The 18,429-nt window shown below is 49.6% G+C and overlaps 1 protein-coding gene and 1 long non-coding RNA gene across 4 annotated transcripts; both read left to right on the top strand.

The window, feature by feature from the left end:
• The first annotated feature begins 274 nt into the window (after positions 1 to 274).
• Positions 275 to 7,759, top strand: S100B (S100 calcium binding protein B). Of its 3 annotated transcripts, XM_047798734.1 has the most exons (4): positions 300 to 372; positions 2,659 to 2,799; positions 3,499 to 3,644; positions 6,495 to 7,759. In XM_047798734.1, exons 3-4 carry the CDS (start codon positions 3,507 to 3,509, stop codon positions 6,633 to 6,635), a joined length of 279 nt encoding a protein of 92 aa, XP_047654690.1. In that variant the 5' UTR covers positions 300 to 372; positions 2,659 to 2,799; positions 3,499 to 3,506; the 3' UTR covers positions 6,636 to 7,759. The 3 variants fall into 3 exon arrangements, with proteins under 3 accessions (XP_047654701.1, XP_047654680.1, XP_047654690.1); XM_047798745.1 differs by lacking the exon at positions 2,659 to 2,799 and having other exon boundaries at positions 275 to 372; positions 3,496 to 3,644; XM_047798724.1 differs by lacking the exon at positions 2,659 to 2,799 and having other exon boundaries at positions 292 to 372.
• A 160-nt stretch (positions 7,760 to 7,919) lies between these two features.
• LOC125137720 (uncharacterized) lies at positions 7,920 to 17,895 on the top strand. Its single transcript, XR_007137492.1, has 2 exons — positions 7,920 to 8,360; positions 17,522 to 17,895. It is a non-coding gene; the product is annotated as an uncharacterized LOC125137720 (long non-coding RNA).
• Positions 17,896 to 18,429: the final 534 nt, after the last annotated feature.

The raw sequence follows: 18,429 nt of genomic DNA, 5'->3' as shown, positions 1-18,429 counted from the left end.
TGCAGGGGGGCTTGCAGGGGCCCAGCTCGGGGGGCACGGGTGCCTTGTGGGTATCAGTCAGTCCCCCCGCTCCGCTCCCCACCCCCACCCCCATGCTTGCCGCTGGAGGAACATCAACACTCAAGCGCAGAACGCTGACGCCCCACTTCCTGCCCACAGGCCCTTTCTTCTCGGCGCGCGGGCCCGGCTCCCGCTGCGCCATCAATGCGGCCCTGTGTGCAGCCCCGCCCCGCCCGCGGGATCGGGACGCCCCGCCCCGCCCCGCCCCGCCCCCGCCCCGCCCCCGCCCGCGGGGATAAGGAGGCCTCCGCCCTTCCAGCCGCGGAGAAGCTGCAGCCGGAGGTGTCGCGAGCCGCGTCCAGAGCCGCTGACGTGAGGACACTTGGGGGGGTGGGGGGACCTGCTCTGGTCTTTGGGGGGCAGGGCCTGGAGAGTGGGCTTGGCAGCTGGGCGGTAGGTTTTAAAAGCCCTTTAGGATACCTGGCAGCAGTTCCAAAGGGTGAACTTACCACTGCCGGGTGGGCAGGGCCACTGCAGCGCCAGGCAGCTACAGGTTCGTTTGCCTGTGTTTTTATCACCCAAGTCAGGACACGCCTGGTGGCTCGGTGACCGCTGCAGAGGGCCTCTAACTTAAGTCTTTGCTTCCCTCCGGAGGACAGCCTGATGCTGATTCAGCCCATCCCCTGCTCCACTCGAGGCCTCTCAGAAATTATAGGGCCAGTGGGGGGCTGGGGGGCGGGTCCCCACAAGTAAATTACAAATTGAGCCAAAGACATCAGGGTTCACGGTGGGCTTAACTTCCTCCGGTCTCACAGTTTCTCTGGCGGGAGGGCCAATCGCCTAGTGGGACTGTCACCTCATGTGTGATTCGCCCTCCCGAGGAGTTAATGCCCAGACCTTCTCTTGCTTTTGAAATAAAAAGATTAATGTAGCACATTCACGGAATGAAGCGAATGGGGATATGGATATCTGATTTCCATTTCTCTTAAAAGACAATCTAAACCATTGGTTGGGAAGAATTTAACAGGAAAAACTTTAAAAATTAATTTGTAGTGGGGCTATAAAGCAAACCACATCTTATAGAGTTTTCACACATATGGAATATATATTTTATATATTTCATTTTAAAAATCCCACTAGTCATTTCTCACAAAAAATCATTTAGCCTCCCCTCCCCCAAATCATCATGAAGTTTGAGAAGCATAAGGATCATGCAAAAGTTTGAGCTTCTTGTTTTGTTTCTTTGAAAAAAATTAATAATTGAAAACTTGAGTGCAAAGGATAAGAAAGTATGAAAAGCTAAAGTTTTTTTATGCAGTAATCTTTAATTAAGTATAAAGACTTTTCTGATCATGTCACCCATAGATCATTTTTAAAATGCCAAAGTTTTGGTGGGTTTGGGTTTTTTGTTTGTTTGTTTGTTTTGCTTTTTAGGGCCGCACCCTCAGCATGTGGAGGTCCCCAGGCTAGGGGTCGAATTAGAGCTGTAGCCTCCTGTCTCAGCTACAGCCACAGCAACGCAGGATGGGAGGTAAGTCTGGAACCTACACCACGGCTCACAGCAATGCCAGATCCTTAACCCACTGCATGAGGCCAGGGATCAAACCCAGGTCCTCATGGATACCAGTCAGGTTCATTACCACTGAGCCACAACAGGACCTCCAAAATGCTAAAGATTTTAATACATCTGAACTCTTCCATTCGCATGTGATGTGATATACCTGATTTTTTGGGACTTTTCAGCAAACAAATTATACTGATTATAAATAGAGTGAATTCAGCAAAGACCAAGCCAAGGCAAAACCCTCAGTCCCCTTTCCTTTGGAAATCAGATATAAATAAAAATTTAAATATTAAATTCCAATTTATTTTTAAGACGTAAACGACATTCAACACAGGAGTGGTTTCTCAGAATTAGACAATTCTTTTATTTATTTTTAACTACGACAATGCAAAGATTGTTTAATAATTAGAACTCAAGGCCAAACGTCGGTAAACTTCTCTGGCTGTGTGGCTCAGCTTTGTGAAACAGTTGACAAGCGGTCCTTTGTACACTGCCTGATTCCCAGGGTACCAGCTGTTTCCTTAGGTCGCAGGCCGTGGTACAAGGGACATGAGGGGCGACAGAAGCTTCCTACTGGATGAGCGCAGAGAGCGGGCAGCCATCCTGGTCGCTGGAGGCAGCGCCTCCGTGAATACAAAGTGCCTGGCTGCGGCCCAGCCTCCGGCCCCACTTGCTGGCCTCAGAGCCGTCGGAGGAGGACGTTTTCCTCCCTCCAGGGTCCAAGAGTCAAATATACGTGAGGCAGGTTAACAGGAAAAACTCAAACCAGGTTTAGTAACACGTACACCTGGGAAAGACCCAGGAAAACCCAGCCACTCATCAAAACGGCCCAAACCCTCACCCCAAGTACCATCAACAGCTAAGGACAAAGGAGGGCGTCCGGGGAGCGTGGCTTTGGATGAGGCGGGGGAGGAAGGCCGTTCTGACCGCGATGGAGAAGCAAAGTTTTGGTAAAGCGACTGTTCGCGCAGCCGCGCAGAGGAGGGCCAGAGGGGGCCAGGTGCCTGCGAGTCCTCACCCGGCGGCCTGCTCGGCTGCATCTCTGGTGAGCACTTCCCGAAACTGGCCCTCCATCTAGATTCTGATTCATGCAGCTACGGCGGATGCCAGAGATTCTTCCTGAGTCTTCTGGGCTTGTTTGTTTTCGGCTCAAAATAATCCTGTACCAAAGAGACATTTTGGGGAGGCAAGCTTCACTGCACAGCCCTGTTTTCATCAGACAGCCTGCAATACAGGTTTGTTTTTGGAAGGTCAAGTAACTTTCCTTGATCCTTTTCAGAAAATTCTGTGGCAATGGCACCATATTTACTTTTCCAGTTGAATTTTACAGCTGTTTTTTGGTCGTGTTCTTCACCCATCAAAAAAATGCCATCGGCAGAGACTGCTTGCGGGCCCGCTTGCATCTCGCACAAGTGTCCTGTCTTAATAAATCGATTTCTTGCCTATCAAAAAAATTGCCATCAATATTTGTATTAAAAAGTTTTTTTTAAAAATGAGTCCCATTTATATATTCATCCAAAGGAAAGTAAGTTCCTCCATTTTATGATCTTAGTATCTTTTGGAAGGTCCTGCGCTTTTCTTGCCAAACTCATCCTTGGAAATATGTGTATGTTGCTGTGGAAATAGGACTTTTCCATTGTTTTCTCATCTTTATCGTGAGAATTGGGACGCTGTGGACTCCATAGTTCAGATCAGCGACCTCTTCCAGACCAATTCCAACAGCGTCTCCCCTTCACTGCTCGGCCTCTGTATTTTGCCTGAAATTTCTATTGGCCGAATTCAGCCAGCAGCCCCATGGCAGGAGAACAGAGGATGGAGAAGGGAGAGGGCGGGGGCCCGGGGGGGCGGGAGACTCAAGCAGCCCCAAGCCTGAAAGGGAGGGAGCCAGGGCTGAGGGCGGCACGGGCGACACCTGGAGCTCTCTGCCCTAGCAGGACCCGGGATGTCGGAGCTGGAGAAGGCCGTGGTGGCCCTGATTGACGTCTTCCATCAGTATTCTGGGAGGGAGGGGGACAAGCACAAGCTGAAGAAATCCGAACTCAAGGAGCTCATCAACAGCGAGCTTCCCCACTTCCTGGAGGTGAGTTTGCTTTTATTTTTATTACTTATTTATTTATTTTTGGTCTTTTTTTTTTTTTGGTCTTTTTTGCTATTTCTTGGGCTGCTCCCGCGGCATATGGAGGTTCCCAGGCTAGGGGTCGAATCGGAGCTGCAGTCACCAGCCACGCCAGAGCCGCAGCAACGCGGGATCCGAGCCGCGTCTGCAACCTACACCACAGCTCACGGCAACGCTGGATCCTTAACCCACTGAGCAAGGGCAGGGACCGAACCCGCAACCTCATGGCTCCTAGTTGGATTCGTTAACCACTGAGCCACAACAGGAACTCCGAGTCTTGCTTTTAAATTGCAGTGTAGCCTCTCTCTCCAGAGCTGCTTGCAAACCCCCGGCCACACTGTCACCTGAAGGTGATGCTGGGTATTGTCGCTGAAAATGTGCTTCTGCACAGCTGAACCCTCAGGGCGGAGCTGCCTTAGGGAGGCCTCTCGGTTTTCAGTCTCCCCTGTCATCAAGGAAAAACTGCTGACTCAAACACAAAAGTACAGGGTGCAAATAATACTGTCTTTTCCCTGAAAAATCTAAGGATGTGCAGCCTTGATGACAAAAGGGGACGGAACGTTTACTGGTGACCTATCGTGGGCCACGGCCAGCGTGTAAAAAGGGCATTAAAAATAAGCTTTTGTTCTTGGGGGAAGGACTGTTTGGGCTTCCGTGCAGCCCGTATCGCCATGGTGAGGGGCAGCACTCACTCAGCCAGCATCGCCAGCGCTATAACCTCGGCCAGAGACACAGCCTCCGCCTGGGAGGCGGCCAATCCGCTCCCGAGAACGGCCCCAAGCTGCCCGCCAGAGAGGCCCCCAGGCCTTGGGGGACCCCGTGGGGCGCGGACCTCGGAGGGGAACTTAGGAAGTGGCAGGGCTGCTCGGCCGGGCCCTGTCCTGCCCACGGCAGATACCCTCTTCGGCACCCACCATCGCCCCTGCCCTCGGAGCAGCCACATGTCAGGGGTCCTGATCAGTCTCATGTCCTGGAGGCACCTGACCTGTCCTTGGGGCCCAGAACCAGGGTCGCTGAGGTGACCAGTCACACCTGGGGCAAATGGCCAGACAGTGCACCCATGCACCTGAGTCTGATGGAGAGCTTGTCTGGGAAGCCACCAGAGCACCAGGCCAGGGTCCTGCGGCACAGAGCTGGGGAGCCACCCTCCCGGGCCAGTGGGGCCTCATTGTGAAGCCAGCCCTGGGTCCTGGCAGCCAGGCTGTTCCTGCCCCACCCAAGCCCTCTCCTGGTGCACTGGCTCCACCAGGAGAGGGACTGGCCTGCAGGCGGCGGGAGTGGGGGTCCCCAGTCTGATTCTGGAGCTGGTCTTTTCAGGCACTTGGGTTCTCGAAGTGGCAGCTGCCCCACCCACACTCACTTGCCTTGTCGTGCCAAGCCAGCCTCCTAACCCGACAGCCAGCACGTCCAGACTCTTCTGAAAAAAGAATTGTTGAAAGGATGAAATGAGACAGTGCTCGCAGAGAGTGACAACTCAGCCAGTGGGGCTACTCTCATTCATGACTGATTTAAAACAGAAAAAGCTTAGCACGCGGTAACCACAATTTATAAAAATAAGTAGGTGGGGGTGGGGGGTTGCCCTGAGGGTTTGGGATGGAAATGCTGTGAAATTTGGTTGCGATGATTGTTGTACACCTATAAATGTAATACAAGTCAATAAGTAATTTAAAAAGGTAAGTAGGGAGTTCCCCTCGTGGCTCAGCGGTTAACAGTCTGACTGGCATCCATGAGGATGAAGGTTCGATCCCTGACCTCGCTCTGTGGGTTAAGGATCTGGCATTGCCAAGAGCTGTGGTGTAGGTCGCAGAGGCGGCTCAGATCCTGCGTTGCTGTGGCTGTGGTGTAGGCCGGTGGCTACAGCTCCAATTCGACCCCTAGCCTGGGGACCTCCATGTGCTGAGGGTGCGGCCCTGAAAAGCAAAAAAAAAAAAAAAAAAAAAGATGAGTAACTCCTGGTGAGTGTATCAAGGTGTCATGAGTACTGTTGGTTTGAAGGCAAATCTATCAAGTATTTAAAGTTACTCTTTGAGCAGATGTCCCATCCCAACCCCCACGGGAACCTCGGTCTCTCATTGTTTTGCCCCAAGGCAGCCGCTGTACATTCTGCGTCACAGGCTCTGCTGCCTGGGCTGGTGATTCAGAACCAGCAGGCCTTTATGCTCCTCCTCAGTGTGCAGGGTAGTCTTCCTGCCCCGTGTCCGTCCCTCCGAGGCTGTTTCACCACCCGGCTCCACGTTGGGCAGAAGGTTGGGAAACGTCCCCGAACACCTGAAAGCAACTCAAGTGGCAAAACCCCACGCGAGGTTAACACCGTTAGGGCATGTTCCCAAGTCATTTCAGCCAAAAACCACTTTCAAAACACGGAAATCCACGGGAAGCCTTCACACCGCGGTCAGTCCCAAGTAGGCTTAGTTGCCCTGTCCACAAACAATGAGAACGTACAGGGGCCAACAGTTCATTATTGTTTTCAAAACATTTGCATATAATGTGCTCAGGCTGATCTAGACTGTTTTGGGCGTTTTAACACAAACGACCTGCCGTTTTTCAGATCCCGTCCAGTCCACTCAGTTTTTGGAAGTAGCCCAGGTCCCTCCAGGCCTACAGGAAAGTGGAAGAGAAGGCTCAGACCCCTAGACACGTCTCCCAGCCAACAGCCTCCTGATCACAGGAGAAGTCTTTTCTGGTCTTTGGTCTTTCCATAGCATTCTTAGGTTGTTTCTGAGACACATTATTAAGGCCAGACACCTTCTCATCACATTCAATGGCCCCAAATTTCATTTAGAAACAAGCTCAACAGCTTCTCTTATCTCTCAGGAAATCAAAGAGCAGGAGGTCGTGGACAAAGTCATGGAGACACTGGACAGCGATGGAGATGGCGAGTGTGACTTCCAGGAATTCATGGCTTTTGTCGCCATGGTTACCACTGCCTGCCACGAGTTCTTTGAACACGAGTGAACTGGGGAAAACCGACACGCAGTTCCTGCAGCGGAGACGCGCGCGTCGTGCAGGGCGGTGGAGGCAAGGCTTTGGCAGGACAGTAGGCGCTGAGCTTTCCGGCTGTGTTGTAGCTAATTAGGAAGCTTGATTTGCTTTGTGAATGGAAAATTTAAACCTCTTTCCAGGGGCTGTTTTTAGTGGCCCCCGTCATTGCTCCTGCAATAGTAAGCATACAGTTAGCTGACTGGTCCCAGGACTGCTGGTAATCTTCATTTAGGAAAGTCAGTTCTCGGTCACAAAGCGTGTGCTCTCCTAGCTGTGTAGACCCTTAGCCCAGAAAAAACAAACTGACCAGGAGCATTGGGGTTTTCTTAAGCTTCCACTACATTTGAAAATACGAAGCTTTGTCCACTATCCTTCGCAAAGGCTGCCCTTCGTTAACTCTGTTCCTCACTGGGGCAAATGAGACCTAACGTGGGAGGGTGGCCTGACCGTCTGTGCCACCCACCCAAAGCGCGCGGCCACATCTAGATCCCTTCCCTGCGGTGTGCTGTGACTGTCACGTGTGTGATGCTGCCAGTTCTGGGTGGAACATCTGCCTCAGAAAGCAAGTGCCGACATTATCACTGTGATTGGAACTGAGAATGGAAGTTCTACCCTCGGTGGGGTTCTCCTCAGAGGAACACTCTCTGCCAGATCTGGGGGGGCCACGTGGCTCAGGTGGCACGAGCGGGAGCAGGGGAGCTCAGGTGGGTCTCACGCTGCCTTGGAGACAGCTGTGCCCACCTCCTGCCCAGTCTGTAGAAGGAGGGCTTCCGGAAGATGTGTCTGGTCCGCTGGAGAAGGTCGTTCCTGACCTGTGGAATGTGAAGCCAGGGAGCCTATTTATGGCCTTTATGCTTCTGTGTCCACAAATTCAAATACATCAAGTTTCAAATCAAATAGTCAAGTTGCAAATACTGGAAATCACTTCCAAGAAAATTCAAATTACGCTTTCCACCCTTTTTCTGATTTGCTATTTTTAAGGACAGACTTGGGAGATTCAGGAACCAATTGATCGCTTGTATTTGCATTAACTAAAAAGCATTGTAACAAGTCTCCGAAGCTGTTAAACATGAAATAAAAGCTAAATGCCTGCAAAACCAGGAAAAGGAGTAAAGTTCAGGGCAGCAAATGCTTCCACCCCTGGGACAGGGGATACAGCAGGCTGGACGCTGGGGTGGAGGAGCCGGGCCCCAAGGGGAGGGTCGTAAAGGGGGCGGGGCGCTTGCAAAGGTGTGTGGCCGAGGCGGGGCGGGGCGGGCTCTGCAGCCGGGCGCCCACCCCTTGGCAGGAACGTCTGGCCTCATCACGTGCGTGACCTTCTCTGGACTAATCCCTGGAAGCGGAGCTGCAACAATTGGTTGGGCAGGAAGGTCAGAGACTGGAAGTGGCCCGGGTGGGCACCGCTGGAAGCCCACGCTCAGGGGCCTACTGGGCCCTCCTGTGGCTCACTTCGCTCCTGGGCACGGCCTCAGCCCCAGGGGGTGGACGTCTGGGAGGGCCTTTTCCGCTCTGGCGGGTTTGTGCCCCCATGGCTCTGGCCAGCCAGACGGTTAGGGAGAGGAGGCCGGGTTGCTTCCTTGTCAGGACCCTTCGCGATGCACCATCCTCGGGAGGCCCGCAGGCCTCCCGACAGCCTCAGGCGGAAAGAGGAGCCTGGCACCCAGGGAGGGACCCTGGAGGCGCAGCCGCTGGAGGCAGGTCAGCGGAAGGAGGGAGGTGTGGAGCCCCGGGCACAAGTGGACCCCAGGCCTGAGCGCCAAACCCCTGGGGCTTCTGGAGACCCCTGTGCAAGGCCCGGGGGCTGGAGCAGAGGTGGGAGCAGCCCGGGTTCTTGGCAAGCTAGGGCTGCAGGGGTTGAGAGAGCGGTGCGTGAGTGGGGAGCTGCAGAGGAGGTGGGGGCGGGGCAGGCGTGCCGCTTCCCACGGGTCACCCGGGGAGTCTGTGCTCCCGTCTGCCCTCTGCTGCTGTCTTGAAATTCTTGGTAACTTTGGGGCGAGGAGCCTTTAGATTATGCAGCTGGGCACTGGGCAATGGTATGGATGAACCCAACTAGGACCCTGCATGGCTCTGAGGGTACAGAAGCCCCTCCGTGCCTCCTATTTCTTGTTTGTGAGGCAGGCTGGGACCCTTTGCTGCAGTGGCTTCAGGCTTGCACCTGGGGGACCATCTCCTCCAGCAACGAAATACAAAGAAACTATAAGGGACTAAAAGTAAACGTGTAAATGCACAGTTGGGGCCAATTATGGGCAGGAAGATACAAAACTAAAAACCTAGCTGCCACTTCTGAAAAGCAGAGATGGAGTTCCCGTCGTGGCGCAGTGGTTAACGAATCCGACTAGGAGTCATGAGGTTGTGGGTTCGATCCTTGGCCTTGCTCAGTGGGTTAAGGATCCGGCGTTGCTGTGAGCTGTGCTGTAGGTCGCAGACTTGGCTTGGATCTCACGTTGCTGTGGCTCTGGCATAGGCCGGTGGCTACAGGTCCGATTAGACCCCTAGCCTGGGAACCTCCATATGCCGCAGGAGCGGTCCTAGAAAAGGCAAAAAGACAAAAAAAAAAAGCAGAGAGCAAAAGCCAGATACTATGCCCGTCTCCATGCACTCGGCACTTAAGCCACCCCTCTGGCCTGTCCCCTGCCCCCCCCCCCCTTTACTCTGGCCCCATAAAAGGAACCAGCTGTGCCCCCCACCCCCACCCCAGGGAGGGAGTAAGCAAAGTGTCCTTTGTTGTCATTCTGTCCTGCTGCAGCAGGGGCCCCAGTAAAGCCTTGGCTGAATTTTCCTGTTCGGCCTCTTATCAATTTCCATTGATTAAGAACGCCAAGAGCCCTGGATAGTAACACTGCCTCCAGATGGTGTTATCAAAACTAATTTGAAGGGAGTTCCCTGGGGGCCTGGAGGTTAAGCATCTGACACTGTCACTGCAGTGGCTTGCATCGGTACCATGGCGACCATTGGACTCCTGGCCCAGGAGCTTCCGTACGCCACAGAAATTTAAACTAGCCAAATTTTCAAAGGGTCGTGTGATCTAGGATTAATCTTTAATGCATAAAAACAAGTTTAAAGTGACGGTTTAATTAACATAGACATGTTTTTAGAGTCATCAACATTAAGTGATGGGGTCTGTGCCCCCATGGCCCTGGCCAGCCAGACCGTTCAGGGGAGGAGGCGGGGGTTGTTTCCTTGTCACGAACCCTCTCGACCACCCTCCTCCTCCTGACAGCCTTAGGCGGAAGGGGGAGCCCAGCACACAGGGGAGGACCCTGCAGGAGCCGGAGGTCCACCTGCAGGACCCACCTGGTCTCCAAAGCAAGGGGCCCTGCAGCCCCACCCATCGGCCCCCAGCTGAGCAGAGCCCTGGGGAGGAGAGCTTGGCAGCGGGAAGTTCTCTGTTCCGGGCCGGGACAGCCCTGGGTTAGGTTACTTGACTGCTGCTGCTTCAGGGTTTTTGTTTTTATTTACGTTTAGCTTAAATTTATTACATTTATTCAAATTAAATGAAAACAAGACTGTTTTGACGAACACCAAAGATTATAATCAAAATTAAACCCGGGCTTATGTAACAAGTGTCTTGCAGGAGCCTCGGCAGCCAAGTTACTTTTGGTTCAGTCTCAAGATTCCTGAGGACGTTTGACTTTAGGGTCCATCCATCTCTGGCCCAGAAAACCTGGGTTCTTGTCACTGCAGATGGACAGAGACACCCGGGCACCAGGAGACACATCAGCGTGGCTATACTTGCCCTTCCCCTCAGCTGGCAGGCACCCCTATGCGGCCTGGGCAGCATATGCTGGCAGATGGGCAGCCTTGGGGCCAGGCAGGCGTGGACAGGGCTGCCCAGTCCCTTGTCCAGAAGCAGAGAAGGGTCCCGCACCCTTCAACTACAGCCCTCACGGCAAGTCCGCTAGCAGTCGGCACAGCAGGATCCTTATGCAGCCTCCTCCTGCTGCCTTTGGGGGGAAAGCCTGGCCTCTCCAAGGAGGGCTTGTGAAAAAGACGCCATTCAAGCATCTTGGCAGGAGGCTGAGCCGGGAAGTTCGGGCTCAGGGCTAGAGATGGAGCAGAGCCAAGGCTGAGACTGGCAGTCTCTTCAAGGACAGAGCTCCAGGCTTTTCTGAAGCCCCCCCCCCCCCGCCCCCCAGCCCCAGCACTGTGCACTTATCATGCAGGTCCCTCCTGAAGTGCTCCCCCCGTGACAGGTTGGGTGTGGATGCTGGGTTGTGTAGGCCCCACCCTGGCTCCTGCACACAACTCCCCTCGGCCCTGGGAGCTTGTTAGATGTCCCAGGCACCAGGCCTCCCAGATCTGGAAGGTTGGGAAACACTGGGTTAGCAAGGCAGCACTTTGTGCCCCGGTGGTCCAAGGAATTGTGCCCACCTCCCTGTACAGCAGCCTCTCAAGATCAGACTGTGTGCAAGGCAGAGGGTCAGAGGGAGCAGGACACTGCAGTCCTGGCCAGGCTGGCTGCCGTCGGCCTCTCTGGGCGGCAGGGTCTTCAGGAGCAGGTGTTGGGTGGGGTGTGGATGCACCTAAGGCACCCCTATCCACTTCTCCTGGGGGTTACACTTTGTGGGACCCTCCCCGGCGGTTCCTGATCTTACAGGGAAAGCGTTCCGTCCCCATATTAACAGCGCTGTCAGCGGTGGGGGTTTTGGAGATGCCTTTTACCAGGTTAAATAACTTCCTTTCTCTTCCCAGGATGGTGAGTTTTGTCAAATGCTTTTTCTTCTTCTGCCTGTATTGAGGATCATCCCTTGGGTTTTGTGTTTCTTCTGCTGATATATCGCCTTGATTGGTTCTCAGATTTAAATCATCCCTGCATTCCTGGGATAAATCCCACTTGGTCATGGTGAATAATTCTTTTTGTATGTTGACGGATTTGGTACCCTAGTATTTTGAGGATTTCTGTATTTGTAAGAGACCCCGGTCTGTAGTTTTCTGTTCTTGTAATCTCCTTGTCTGGTTTTGGTGTCAGGAAATAGTGACCTCATTAAATGAATGTTCTCTCTTCTATTTTTAGAAGGGCTTGTGAAGAATTGGTATTAATTTGTCCTTTAATGTTTGGTAGAATTCAGTGGTGAGGCCACCTGGGTGGGTATTTTTTTTTTTTTTAAGTATTCAACATCTTTACTTGCTATAGGTCTATTCAAGACTTCTTGAATGTCATTCATTTCATCTTGAAATTTATCCTTTTTATCTCAGATTACTGGCATAAAGTTATTCATAGTATTCCTCCATAATATTTATTTCTGTAAGGTCAAAAGTAATATTTTCTTTCATTCTGAGTCTAGTAAGTTTAGTCTTCTGTTTTTTCTTGGTCAACCTAGCTAAAGATTTGTCAATTTGTTGATTTTTCCAAAGAACCAGTTTTTTGTTTCATTGATTTTCTCTATTATTTTTCTATTATTTAGTTCATTAATTTCTACTCTTTTTTTTTTTTCTGCTTGTTTTAGGTTTATTTGCTCTTCTTTTTCCAGTGTCTTTAGGTGGAAAGTTATGTTATTGATTTATGATCTTTCTTCTTTCTTAATATAGGCATTTACAGCTAGAAATTTTTCCTCTAAGCACTGCTTTAGCTACATGTCATTATTCATTTTCATTCATTTCAAAAGGTTTTCTGATTTCTGCTGTGATTTCTTTGATCCATTGCTTATTTAGGAATGTGCTGCGCGATTTCCACGTTTGTCAACTTCTCTAAATTTTTTGTTGATTCCTAATTTCATTGTAGTTGAAAAACATACTTTGTAGTATTTCGATCTTTTTAGAGTTTACTGAGGCTGTCTTATGGCCTCGTGTGCAGTCTGGCCTAGAGACCAGTCCATGTGCCCTTGGGGCGAGTGTCATTCTGCTGCTCTAGGTCGAGTGTTTGGCAGGTGTCTGTTGGGTCTGGTTGGTGGCAGTGTGGCTCAGCTCCTCCTCCTCGATAGTGGTCTGCCTGGTTATTCCGTCCCTTACAGAAAGTGAGCTATTGTCATCCCCACATATCCTTTCTTTTCTATTAGGTTTTTGCTCTGTGTATTTCAGTGATGTATTGTTAGGTGTGTGTGTATTTATAATTATTAGGTCTTTCTGATGGATTGATCCTTTGGCAGGGGTGCTGTATTGGCATGTGGACCTTCCCAGGCCAGGGATCAAACCTGCACCACAGCCGTAACCAGAGCCACAGTGGTGACACCACCAGATCCTTAACCCACTGAACCACAAGGAAGACTCTTGGATTGATCCTTTTATCATGAGAAAATGTCCCTTTTTATCTCTTCTAGTAACTATTTTTGTTTTAAAATATATCTTATCTAATATTAGTATAACCACTACAGCTTTCTTGTGGTGCTATTTGCATAAAATATCACTTTCCTTTCTTTACCTTCAGTCTATTTGTATCTTTGAATCTAAAACATGTCTCTTAGTAATAGCATATAGTTGGGTAAAACAAACACAGAGTCTGAAAAACTGTCTTTTGAATGAATTGTTTAAGCCATTCACATTTACTGTTATTATTGATAGAGCTGGATTTATCTTTGCCACTTTTCATTTCTGTGTGTCTCGTGTGTTTTTTCCCTCTAATCCTCCTTTAGCACTTCCTTTGGCACTAAGTAAATTATTTTCCAATGAAGCCCTTGAATTTCTTTCTTTCTTTCTTTCTTTTTTTTTATTTGTTTTTTCTAGGGCCACACCCGCAGCATATGAAGGTTCCCAGGCTAGGGGTCTAATCGGACCTGTAGCCGCCAGCCACAGTCACAGCCACAGCCACACCAGATACGAGCTGCGTCTGCGACCTACACCACAGCTCACGGCAACGCTGGATCCTTAACCCACTGAGCAAGGCCAGGGACCAAACCTGCAACCTCATGGTTCCTAGTCGGATTCGTTAACCACCAAGCCACGACGGGAACTCCTACTTGAATTTCTTGAATGGGACGTTTTCACTATCTTTTAGTGGTATGCACCCTAACTTATCAGAAGGAGCTTCAGATTTATACTAGCGTGCTTCCAGTGAGATACAGAAGCATCACTCCTACATCTCTCTATTCCATTACATTTATTAATGTTACAAACCAACGATACAGTGTTATAATTGTGACTTCATCTGTAAAGTAGCCCAGTACAGCTTTGCTCCCACCCACTTCTTTTGTGCTGTTATTGGCAAAAATATTACAAATGCATCATATTTCTATATACATGAGCCCAACATATGCGTGTTGTTTTTATACATGCTTTTAAAATCAATCAAGGAGAAAAATACGCATTATATAGTCTTATAATTACTTTTAACTTCACCAGTGTTGTTTTTTCATGTGAATTCAGATTACCATCTGGGGTCACTTGCTTTTAACCTGAAGGACTTTCTTGAGTATTTCTGGTCATGGAGGTTGGCTAGCAAAAAATTCAATCAGTTTTTCTTTATCTGGGAATGTCTTTATTTTGCCTCCACTTTTGAAAGACAGAGTTCTTGGCTGATAGCTTTTTTCCTTGGAGCGCATTGAATGTTTTCCACTGTCTTCTGGCTTCCATTACTGCTACTGAGAATTCAGCTGTCAATCTTATTGGGGTTCCCTAGTAAATGAAAAATGGTCCCTCTCTTGCTGATTTCAAGATTTCTCCTTTTGTCTTTCAGCATCTTTGCCACATATGCCTGCGGATACCTTTGTGTTTATCCTCCTTGGAGTTTCTTGATCTCCTTAATGTATAGTTTCTCAGTATATGTGGGGAGTTTTCAGCCATTATTTCCTTGATTTTCTTCCCACTCTTTCTGCCCCCCCCCACTTCTGGCACTCCCGTTACACATATGCTGGTAAGTTTAGTGGTGTCCCACATTTCTCTGAGACTGTTCTTTTTCTTCATTCTTTTGTCCTCCTCTGTTCTTTGGATTGCATTTTTTTTTTTCGTCTTTTTGCCATTTTCTTAGGCCGCTCTCGCAGCATATGGAGGTTCCCAGGCTAGGGGTCTAATCAGAGCTGTAGCCACCGGCCTACGCCAGAGCCACAGCAACGCGGGATCCGAGCCGCGTCTGCAACCTACACCACAGCTCACGGCAACACCGGATCCTTAACCCACTGAGCAAGGCCAGGGACTGAACCTGCAACCTTGTGGTTCCTAGGTGGATTCGTCAATCACAGCACCACGATGGGAACTCCTGGATTGCATAATTTTTATCAGTTTCATTTCCAAGTTTGCTAAGTCTTTCCTCTGCTAATTCAAAACTACAGTTGAGCCCCTCTAGTGAATTTTTCATTTCAGTGATTATACTTTCCTAACTCCAGAAGTTTCTATTTGATATATATGTGATATTTGTATAAATGACACATATACGTACATTATGTAAAATATTATATGCAGTATTTTGAGCTCTTTATGGATATTTGTTATTTGATGTGACATTGTCATCATACCTTTTTTTTTTACGGCCACACCTATGGCATATGGAAGTTCCTGGGCCAGGGATTGAATTTGAGCTGCAGCTGCGGCAATGCTGAATTCTTTAACCCACTGCACCAGGCCAGGGATTGAATTCACACCTCCACGGCAACCTGAGCCACTGCACTCAAGGTTCTTAATGCAGCCCAGCAGGAACTCCCATGCCTTTCCTGCTTTAATCAGTTTCTTCAGTTCTGTGACCTGTTTGGCTATGCTCACGTCCTTGGTAAATCTGACACCTGGTTGAGCTCACAGGTATTATGTCGTTCTTACCCCCTCGTGCATCGGTAACACTTGTCTGTTTGTCTGTTTTTTGATTTTTGGGGAAAACTAGGCATTTTAGATAATACATTTTGGTAGCAACTTAGGGTTCTTGCCACTCCCCCCTCCCTCTGGGCTTTTTGTTTGATGAGGTAACCCCAACCCTAACTTCAGCGAGGTCTCTCCCTCACTCTCCCCAGTGTGAAACTTCTAGGGTTGTTCCTCCAAGAGGTGCCGCCCTGGGAAAGCGTGAAGTCACTCTGGGGTGACAGTGGTTTTGGCAGGGCCCTTTAGTCTCTGTCCCTGAGACTGGGTAGCTGTGACCGCACTCAATTGCTAGCTGATTTCTGTTTTCAGCAATGCTCTGGGGCCGTAAATTGCCCTATAACCTGATGTGGTCCAATTCAGGATTTATTGAAGCAATAGTTCAGTGTTTGCAATTTCATCTAACCCCAGGAGGGCTCTTCTTAGCTGTTTCTTTCCCTGGTTCTCCTGCAAACTAGCTGGCCTACAATTTAGACTGTATCTTCAATGAATCTATGAACCTCCTCCCAATTGCCTTTCACCACACCTGTGCTGTTTTTGAGAGTCTCCTTATGATTAAACTTCTCCAGGCTCTGCCGTAAGTGAAGTTAGCCTTTAGGAAGAGACGAAGAGCTGCCTGTTCCATAGCTTGTTCTCCCAGGAGGCAGAATCTCTGAGCCAGGGTTCTGGGCCCAGGAGAGTAATAGCACAAATCTCTGAGTGACACCCCTGCTTTAGGAGCTGAGTGCACAGTGGAGTTGGGGGCAGTAGCCTGAAGTCTTCCTGGTGGCACTTTACCCAAGGTAGAGGCTCCATTCCATGAGGAGAGGCTGGATAGAAGAGATCTCACCTCTCACATGTGCTCACCGAGAACTTACCTGCATCAGCAGGCAACTGGGGGGCAAGACCCTGTGTTCTTGGTTGCACCTGTTTGGAATGGTTTCTGCTTGGCTCAGCTGGGAGGTGGGAGGGAAGGCGCAGTCTTGGTTCAGATAAGACTCTTGCTTTTCTCACTGAACTTTTCTCACTGAATTTTCATGTTTCTTCCTGTGCTGTATGCCCTTAGGACCATTTCCAAAGGCTTAAAAAAAAATTTTTTTTTTTTTTTGGTCTTTTTGCCTTGTCTGGGGCTGCACCCGTGGCTTATGGAGGTTCCCAGGTTAGGGGTCGAATCGGAGCTGTAGCCACCGGCCTGCGCCAGAGCCACAGCAACGAGGAATTCATGCTGCATCTGCAACCTATGCCACAGCTCATGGCAACATGGGATCCTTAACCCACTGAGCAAGGCCAGGGATCGAACCCGCCACCTCATGGTTCCCAGTCAGATTCGTTAACCACTGCGCCACGACGGGAACTCCAAGGCTTAAAAATTTTTTTAAAATAATTTTCAACAGTTTTACTGGCTGGCATGTCCATGGAGCTTCTCAGGCTGTCATGTCAGAGTTGATCTTTCTGTATCTTCTAATGTAATGTAAATGCTAAGCACAGCTTGTCTCTGAACCTGCCTTCCACTCCATCAGAGCACAACGGCCTCAGGTGGCCTGCATCCTGCTGCTTCCATCTGGAGCCTCCTGCAGCACCTGGGTCCAGCTCGCGGCTGCTGAGAGCAGTGACGGGGCAATGCATCTATGCGCCCTTTTCCCCGCAAAGCTTCATCTGGTCCCTGTGGCCTTTTTTCAACTTTTGGCTTTTAACTGGCATCTGTAGTGAACGCTCACGATATCTGGCCTTTTCAGTCAATTTGAGAGCCTGGAGAATCAGGTGCCCCATACTCAGCTGGCACCTAAAACTAACAGTAACTTCTCAATTTTTCACCTTGCACTGCCCTTGGAAACGTCACTTCCAAAACATCTCACGTAAAAAGGCTTCCTCGTTGAGCCTGAAAGGCAGAGCCAGATGCAGGGAGTGCAGGGGGACAATTTAAAGACCATCACACTCTTGAATACAAGAGATTTTGAAATTTTGCGTGTGGTTACCCTTAAAAGAATTCTTCATCACTGAAACTGAACATGATACGAAAGAGCATGGATGCTTTTTCAGGGTGTTCTAACACCGTTACTGCGTCCGGTTTAAGGAGAAAGTGTTTTGTCCTTAACCAGTTAAGACCCAAACTTACACACAATAATCTCAGAAAAAGAATGCTGCTCTCTCCTTTCTGTACACAGCAAGCAGTGTGCACACAATTTGCAGACTACACGCTATCAGCGAGACAGAGGCACGGGCAGGTCTTTGCGGGAAGGTCTGAAGGCAGACTCGGCAGGAACTGGCAAACACAGGCGGTGAGTCACGTCTTCCCCCATAGGGTCAGGGTGGCCATCCCAGCAGAATTACTTTGAAACAAATCAGCTACATTCAGAATCTGAAACTAAGCACCAGTAACTATACTTTGCATAAAAGAGAATATTTAAAACAAGAGAACTGAGATACAAATGACCCACTAGAAAAAGTATAGACTATATGGAGGTTATGATTCTTGATATAAATTGGCTCCTATAAACCAATTTTAAAAAAAAAAAAAAACCTTGAGCGCAAATAGAACTGCCGAATAGAACACATAAAATGAGAAGTTTCAATGATCACAAACACATGAACATACAGCATCACCAAGGTGATACTTATTTGACAATCAGACTCGCGAGGACTTGCTGCTTTACGGCCAGCGCCCTCCGGCGACCAGGTGAAGGCTTCTCCCATGCCGCCCATCCCCACCTCCCCTCTGAGGGCAGGGCCACGAAGCTTCACACCAGGCAGGAGCTCCACCTGCAGGAACTGCGCCCAGGGTCGCCCTTGCGTGTGAACCTGCGGCAGCACAGCTGAAACCACCCTGACACAGCTCGTGGGGGAAGCTGCCTTGAGTCATGGCCCCGGCCCCGCGTGACAGCTGTTAAAACATAGATAGAAGAGTATATGTAATTATTAAGTACAAAAGCTGGTTATAAAAGTATATGGTAATCCTAATTTTGTAAAAATGTTTTAAATGAGAAAATAAATCCCAAATACTAATGCCATCACTATGGAGAGGATTATGGGAGATTTTCATTTTCTGCTTTATATATATATTTTTGTGTGTGTG

Source organism: Phacochoerus africanus, chromosome 1, assembly GCF_016906955.1.
Source record: "Phacochoerus africanus isolate WHEZ1 chromosome 1, ROS_Pafr_v1, whole genome shotgun sequence".
In the NCBI taxonomy this organism is placed as follows: Eukaryota; Metazoa; Chordata; class Mammalia; order Artiodactyla; family Suidae; genus Phacochoerus; species Phacochoerus africanus.
This window is presented reverse-complemented; position numbering and strand designations above follow the sequence as displayed.